Source organism: Populus alba, chromosome 4 (assembly GCF_005239225.2).
Source record: "Populus alba chromosome 4, ASM523922v2, whole genome shotgun sequence".
Classification (NCBI taxonomy): domain Eukaryota; kingdom Viridiplantae; phylum Streptophyta; class Magnoliopsida; order Malpighiales; family Salicaceae; genus Populus; species Populus alba.
Genome location: NC_133287.1, coordinates 10,443,606 through 10,451,576, shown reverse-complemented (window position 1 = coordinate 10,451,576; position 7,971 = coordinate 10,443,606). Strand labels below are relative to the sequence as shown.

At 34.1% G+C, this 7,971-nt stretch overlaps 1 protein-coding gene across 1 annotated transcript; it reads right to left on the bottom strand.

Annotated features, from left to right (window-relative positions):
- Positions 1-1,003: 1,003 nt before the first annotated feature.
- On the bottom strand, positions 1,004-5,565 carry LOC118055126 (amino acid transporter AVT6A). Its single transcript, XM_035066943.2, has 6 exons — positions 5,025-5,565; positions 4,401-4,920; positions 4,054-4,206; positions 3,228-3,431; positions 2,260-2,725; positions 1,004-1,459 (listed from the first exon to the last, which is right to left on the bottom strand). The coding sequence occupies exons 2-6, from the start codon at positions 4,819-4,821 to the stop codon at positions 1,321-1,323; spliced, it is 1,383 nt and encodes a 460-aa protein (XP_034922834.1). The 5' UTR covers positions 4,822-4,920; positions 5,025-5,565; the 3' UTR covers positions 1,004-1,320.
- Between the last annotated feature and the right edge of the window lie 2,406 nt (positions 5,566-7,971).

Sequence of the window (7,971 nt, the reverse complement as noted above, 5' to 3'; positions counted from 1 at the left end):
TGAGATATTTTATTGGAATGGAATTTGCCAAGTCAGGAAGGTATATTTGTCTTTCAACAGAAATGTCTTTGATTTACTTAATAAAACATGATTGTTGGGATGCAAAGCAACTGGAATACCAATTAAAGCCAACTTAAAGCTTTAGCCTACCAAAAATGAAGAAGTGGTGAATCATGAGCAATACAAAAATCATATAGAAAAACTAATTTATTTGGCCCGTACATAGTCTTTCTAGTAAGTATGGTTAACCAATTCATGCTTTCATTTGGCACGAAACACTTTGATATCTTTAATATAATTTTGAGGTACTTGAAAAGGATCTTTGGAAGGAGTTTGTTGTTTAAGAAACATGAATATTCACATGTTGAAGTCTACACATATGTAGATCAGGTTGGAGTTATAACTAATACAATATTAACGTTTGGTTATTGTTATAATGTTGGAGGGAATTTAGTTACTTGGTGAAGCAAAGCACAAAGTGTTGTGGCAATGAGTAATGTAGAAGCTAAGTTTAGAGCAATTGCGCATATGATTTGAAAAGTTTGGGATTAAAAGGTTTTTAAAAGCCTTGAAGATTGAAGATTCTTAACTCGTTGCTCAAAGATTCTATATTAAGTTGTCTATAAATTAGAAAATAAATTTGGTTTTAATCCACTCCTATAAATTTAAGCTTACTTCTAATTAAGATATATAAATTTGATTTTGCATGCCTTGTATTCTCCTTTAAATAGAAACCTTGCATAAAATATTTTGAATCCAAAAAATATCTATAAAATACTCTAATCTTGATAACTAAATGGTTATGGGTTTAAAATACAAGTTTGAAGTTTAAAAATCTCATTTAAAAACATCTATTAAAAATATAATATAAATTATATTTTAAAATATTTATTTAATTGCTTAAATGTTTAGATAACCAAAGAAAGATATTATGTGAGCCTGTCAACTCACATTGACAAAATTTTTTATTTTTTATTAGTCCACCATGGACAAGACTCGGAGATGAAAGCAAATTCATATAATATATATTATGTCTTTATTTCAACAGTTTCACTCTCATCAACATAGCAAATTCAAGCACACAGCAGCACACTAACACACATAATTGGGGGTCTACGAGGATGGACCTCACATACTCTAGCAAATTGATTTTATACATCGATTTCTAGTGTTCTTATTAAAGTTCTAAGATGCATCTTGCTATAGGACTTGCACTCTCAACTTGGGACCAAAAAGGATTTTTCGGCCAATCAGGTATCTTACATGGAAAAATATATCTATTCGAGTCCATTCACCGACGTTGAATAGCAGCAAGGCAGCTCATTCACGAGGTGACGGGTTCTTTTTTATCAAGGCATAGGCATCACTGTATATGGCCACCCCATTGGAGAAGACGGCAAGCGCAATCATAAAAATACATAAGATCCTGTCCCTCTTTGATGCTATATTGTGGCGATCCCTGAAACATGGCAAGAAAATAGATTAAATAAATTGGTTAAGCAGTATTCCAAAATTACAGAACAATGATAACGCTCGAGAGAAACCAAACAATAATGGGAAAATACATCCTCTCTATCATTGCTCTGCCGCAGCTGCTCAATGTTCATATTCAAAAGATCATGCAAGCATGGGAGAGATCGAGATCCTCGAAAGATTTTAAGAACCCAGGGCTATAAAACCACTTCCAGCATGTGGGAAGGCTCAAAATTTAAAATTTGATCTCCCCTCAAAACCACTTCACATTTATCCCAAGCTTAAGTTTTTGGGAGAGATACCAAGAACGATTCATAGAATGTTTTCTTACAGGTGGTTTATGGTTTATATGGGGTATGAGTTCAAAGAGAGAACTACTCAAACCAAGTGTTCGCTCCATGACACAATAATGTCGGGTGCACTGCTCTAAGGTTTTGGATATGATGTCTAGATGAACACAAGCAAAATATACAGGAAAAAAGAGATTATTGCAACGCTGGCCTTTTGTTTAGGAAGTATGAGCCGCCATATGGCATTTATCACAGGTTGTCCAACAGTCAGTTTATTTTATTTCACAGGGAATCACCAGCCAGCAAGTTTTTCTTCATAATTTTTTAAACCTGCCATTATCACTTAGATAAGAATTACTGATTAAACAATTGCCAATGTCTAGCCTAAATGGTATTTCTACAAGTTACAACATACAAATTATAACAATGCATTAAAAAAAATATTCAAAAAGAAAAGGATAATTGCTGAACTTGCAAATTCAAGTAAAGAACTCACCTGAGAGTGATGGAAGCAGGAAAAATGAAACCAAGGCAAACTGCAGCAGTTGCTCCAGTGAATTGGAAAGCATCCCAGATGCTTGGAATGAAATTTGCACCCAAGAAGATTAAAGAAATAAGCCCAATGGTGACTAATGCAAACCTCGTGTTTGCCTGATGAAAAGGTTGAGCTGAGGGAAAGAGGAGGCCATCCAAGTTGAGTCTTAATGGAAAGAAGACAATTGGAAATACTAGCATAAGATGAGCAGCATAACTAACACGAACAGCATCATTAAGCAGAGAACTGTAAGGAATGCCAAGGTTGGTGTCAAAGTTGGCAAGCACATCATCAAGAGTTGCGTCGCCAAATAGAAGGAACCCAAAGATGCTTGTCATCATGTACACAGATGAGCACAAGGCAAGTGCTGTTCGCACAACTGGTTTTATCTGAGTAGAGTCTTCAAGTTCATTATCTATGCTGTGAACTGGAAATGATGTACACAATGATCAGTACTTATTAATCACTGGTTTAGATTCAGGTCAGATATTCATAGATCTATACCCAACCATAAGAACAGGTATTACAATCTTAATTACGTTACCATGAGTAAACTAAGAAGCTTATTTGAATAGATTTATGAGTAAAGATGCTTAGTTCATGAACAGGCAAACAATCCAAATATTTCAAGAGATCATTCAGATTCAGAAATTCAGACTATAAGGGTTAAAAGAATTGACCAGCATACTGGTCCACAATGGTGGTTAAACAAAAACAAGGCGACCTATTTTCGTTGTACTAAAATATGCTGCTTAAAACAGAGAAAATATGCATCTTTGATTTTGTTTTTTGGAAGGATTCTGCAACCAGTCCTTAAGATGGTTACTACTGCCTCCATATTCATCAACCTATGTCCTATTTGTATCAATCATCAATTTTAACAAGAACAGGGTTAGAATCCAGCTCACAGGTAAATTAGTATCACATACCATTGTAATGGCAGATATATGCAGTGACAAGAACAGGGACTGTAGTGAAGAGTTTCCAGAAGGATGTCATGTCTGTTACATCGGGCATCAATCTGGGCATTGCTATACTTCCATTTATCAACTTGACAATTGTGATCCCCACAGTGATGATAAGAAATACAACTGCTAGTGCGACTGATAAGGCAGATGTATAACTTAAAGAATCTGCAAAGATACATGGCATAATCATTCTCCTTATTGAAGAACCAAACATAAAATGGTAAAATAATGATGTAATTATTACAAGCAGCTAAAAGATAGTATAGGATTAAATTGGGCTGGAAAAGATATGATTTAAGGCGTTCACATAGCAAAGAGAGCGAAATAGCAGAACAAGTGAATAAATAACATATGCTATATGGATGTTAAAAGCATTCATATCAAGCATAGTTCACAAGTAAGAAAAAATAGCTAGAATGGAAAGTATCAATATTAACCCTTTTAGCAAAAAAAGAAATTTGAAAAAGAGCAAAAGCAAGTTTTCATCCATTTTACAACTAATGGTCTTCCTGAAGCTCTTGATACACGGAAAGCTTCCTGCAAATAATTGCTCTTTTGCCATGAAGAGGAAAAAAAAAGTCCTACTAGTAAAGCAGCCATCAGGCCAGCACTCCAAATCACCAGAATCTGTGCAAGGTGCCTAAAATACTTTAAATATAACACAGTTCGGTATCAACAATTGCTAAATCTCCTTTCTTTTTTCCTTTTGACTCGATGGCGATGCCCATGAAAAAAATGAGAAAGCAGCTAAATATTAACTCTTTCTGACCAAGTCAAGACAACTTACCAATTCGCTTAAAGCAAGCCAGTGGAGAAAACACAAAGAGTGTTGTGACAAGAAGAACAAAGGTTCGCGCGTTCCACCAGTGTTCTCCGAACCAACCTTCAAGAACACCTGCATGGTGAGATCCACTTGAAGATGTTCCAGACAGCACATCACCTTCAGTTAAGCAAACACATAACAAATTTCAGGTCTTTCAAATACAATTGAGCATGATCCAACTGGAGCAGAAATGAGAACCACAAAAAACATAAAAATTATAAAATAAAAGGCACATATATGCAGGTAATAAAAGCATAGAAATATAGCAATAAATTAACATACACATGACAGATAATGGAAAGAGATCATACCAATAATAATCATGTACACAATGAGTACCCCAACGTTATTGATTAAAACAGCAACTTGCAACATAATCCTTCCAGTCTTTCCAAAGGCATCCCCCATAAGTCCCCCATAAGAAGCACACTTCCCTGCCCTGCTAAACCTTAGCAACATCTCAATTGAAGCCTCTGCCAAGAAAGCCATGAAGATGATCAAGGAAACCCCAAGAACAAGGCCTAACACTTTCATGGTGGCAGGCAAAGCCATGATTCCTGCACCAACTATTGTAGTCGATAAATTGAACACAGCCCCAGTAAAGGAAGCTCCATTAAACTCATCAAAACCAACATCCTCTTGCCTTTTAGGCAATAAGGGAGCATTCTCATCAACTGGCTTGTTCCTCCTTGATTTCCTCTCCTTCTTCGAAGCAATATTTCCAGTTGTCATCTTTCTATTATCTTTAACTGGTTTCTCCAATCACAATTATCAAACTTTACACAAAATCTACAAAGCAGATTACCCTCCTACTGTCTGCTACAAGGATATCTGTGACATTAAAAAGGAGAAAAAAAAAAACGCCTTCAAAACTGCACAATAAATGAAGCTTGAATATTAGATTCAAGTAATTAGCAAAGTGAAAGAATCCTGACCTGTGTACTTTTGTAGGAATCCAAATAGGAACTCGGTGCTTTGGATTTCAAATGAGCTTATCAGGATCAACTATAAAACCCAGTAGCCCTCAACAGTACAATTTACAAAGCCCAGCTTTAAAAACCTTTCAGAAATATTTTTTATCCCTCGAAACGATACCAACCCAGATAACAAAACCTCGAAGTTTTAAGCTATAAAAACAACTAAATATTCACAGTCATCAAAAGCTAGGATCTTAGTTATTAAAACAAAAATCCCAGAAGTGACCATATATAAAGACCAAACCAATCAATTTACAGAGGCAAAGCAACAACTCTTGAAGACCCAGAAAAGAAAGAAATCAAGATTGAGGGAGTTAAAATCAAGAATTTGACGGAAACAATGGAGCCAAATGTCAGAAGATAAAAGGGCTGTTGAGTTTTTACAAAGAGATAGATGTAATGTTTGATGTCTTGTCTTTGATTTATAAAGGAACGAATAATCAATCAGAAGAAAGAGAGCTTGTCGTATGTATGCACGGTCTTGTCTGTCTGGTACTGAAGAAATACACCCATTTACATAGTTATTAAACCCGGCCCGGCCCGGCGGGTCAACCCGGGACCCGGTCGACCCGGTGGCTGGACCGGTTCGGGTTTAATAAAAGACCGGCTGTGGCAACAGCCCGGCCAAACCCGGGTGACCCGGACGAGACCCGGACGAGACCCGGGTTTTTTTTTTTTTTTAAATATGGGATAAAAAAAATTGGTTTAAATATTTCAACTTAAAATGATAACATAGTATCTTTTCAAAGTGGGGTTTAAAGCCCTTTCATATATATATTCTATGTTTACATGAAAAAATCATGTTTTTTCAATGTGGGATTTGAAACCCATTAGTATATATACTCTATGTTCCCAAGGAAAAAATCATGTTTTTTCAATGTGGGATAAAAAACCTTTTGGTTTAAATACTTCAACTTAAAGGGATAACATAGTATCTTTTCAATGTGGGATTTGAAGCCCTTTCATATATATACTCTATGTTCCCATGAAAAAAGTTATGTTTTTTCAATGTGGGATTTGAAACCCATTAGTATATATACTCTATGTTCCCAAGGAAAAAATCATGTTTTTTCAATGTGGGATAAAAAACCTTTTGGTTTAAATACTTCAAGTTCAAGGGATAACATAGTATCTTTTCAAAGTGGGGTTTAAAGCCCTTTCATATATATACTCCATGTTTACATGAAAAAAATCATGTTTTTTCAATGTGGGATTTGAAACCCATTGGTATATATACTCTATGTTCCCATTAAAAAAGTTATGTTTTTTCAATGTGGGATAAAAAACATAGAGTATATATATGAAAGGGCTTCAAATCCCACATTGAAAAGATAATATGTTATCCTTTTAAGTTGAAGTATTTAAACCAAAAGGTTTTTTATCCCACATTGAAAAAACTTGATTTTTTCCTTGGGAACATAGAGTATATATACCAATGGGTTTCAAATCCCACATTGAAAAAAACATGATTTTTTTCATGTAAACATAGAGTATATATATGAAAGGGCTTTAAACCCCACTTTGAAAAGATACTATGTTATCCCTTTAAGTTGAAGTATTTAAACCAAAAGGTTTTTTATCCCACATTGAAAAAACATGATTTTTTCCTTGGGAACATAGAGTATATATACTAATGGGTTTCAAATCCCACATTGAAAAAACATGATTTTTTCATGTAAACATAAAGTATATATATGAAAGGGCTTTAAACCCCACTTTGAAAAGATACTATGTTATCATTTTAAGTTGAAATATTTAAACCAATTTTTTTATCCCATATTTTACATGGATTTTTTCATATAAAATATTAATTTTTTTTTAATCAACCCGGATAATCCGGGTTGACCCGGGTTAACCCGGGTTGACCCATGAAACCCGAGACCCGGCCCCTTGGCCGGGTCAACCTCCGGGCCGGGTTTAATAACTATGCCCATTTACTCAAAACGAGAAAAATGACAATGGCTATATATAAAGAATATAATAATTATAAGAACCGATCAGAGTCCACCTTGTTCAAAGCTTATGTCGTGGATTGACCCAACCCAAGGTTTTCGTTATGAACTAACCTTACTCAAGCTCGGGTTATGAATTAGAGGATTAATCTGGTATTAATCTAGGTTATTTTAAAAAAAAAAATCAAAACAATATTTCTCTAATAAATATAATTGGTTTTTATTTAAATATTTTATTATAATATTTAGATAATGGTTAAGGGATGTCCTGATAACACTCATTAGCTTTTTTCCAGCATTCTTTATATATATATATATATATATATATAAATGAATATTGAAATCTACAAAATCTCAAATCTTAACTTTTTGACTATTTCTACTGAAAATAGATTTGACAAATCCACTCTTTGAAAGAAAGAAGGATCTAACAGCCAATTATGAGCAATTTTATGTGATTTTGTTCTTGATGAATAATTTAGTTGCTCATGATGTTTGGATTTATACTGATAGAGGTATATTTTGTATGATATGTAAATTTCTGTGTGGGTCCAATTAAATTTTTAAAAAAAATCCAACGTGTTACGTGTGAAGGTCCAAATTTATTTATTAAAATAAAAAGAAAAGTATTTATTATTGTGATCCGAGAATGGCAAATTGGCAATGAAATGACATAAAGAGGCATAGAGCATCATCTCCTTTAAAGTGGTGAACAGAAGCTAATAGATGGGAGATTTGCTTGCTGATTGAAATCCACATTATCTTAATTTCAGAAGTATAGGTCTGACAGCTGGCTATATTTATAAATATTTAAGTTTTATTTGTAACTCAACTTAAAAATATTGATTATGTTATCATGTATTTAAATTTAATATATAGTTAAACTCAAGGATATTAAGATTGACATCTCACAGGCTTACATGTATTTGAGTCCAATGCGTAGCTGAAGCTAA

Excerpts from the sequence above, each read along its gene's own strand:
- LOC118055126 (XM_035066943.2), bottom strand. The coding sequence starts at position 4,821 with ATGACAACTGGAAATATTGCTTCGAAGAAGGAGAGGAAATCAAGGAGG. Across the intron at positions 3,432-4,053 it reads GGCTTGCTTTAAGCGAATTG|ATTCTTTAAGTTATACATCT; the intron begins GTAAGTTGTCTT and ends GTATCTTTGCAG. Across the intron at positions 1,460-2,259 it reads CCTGCTTCCATCACTCTCAG|GGATCGCCACAATATAGCAT; the intron begins GTGAGTTCTTTA and ends GCCATGTTTCAG.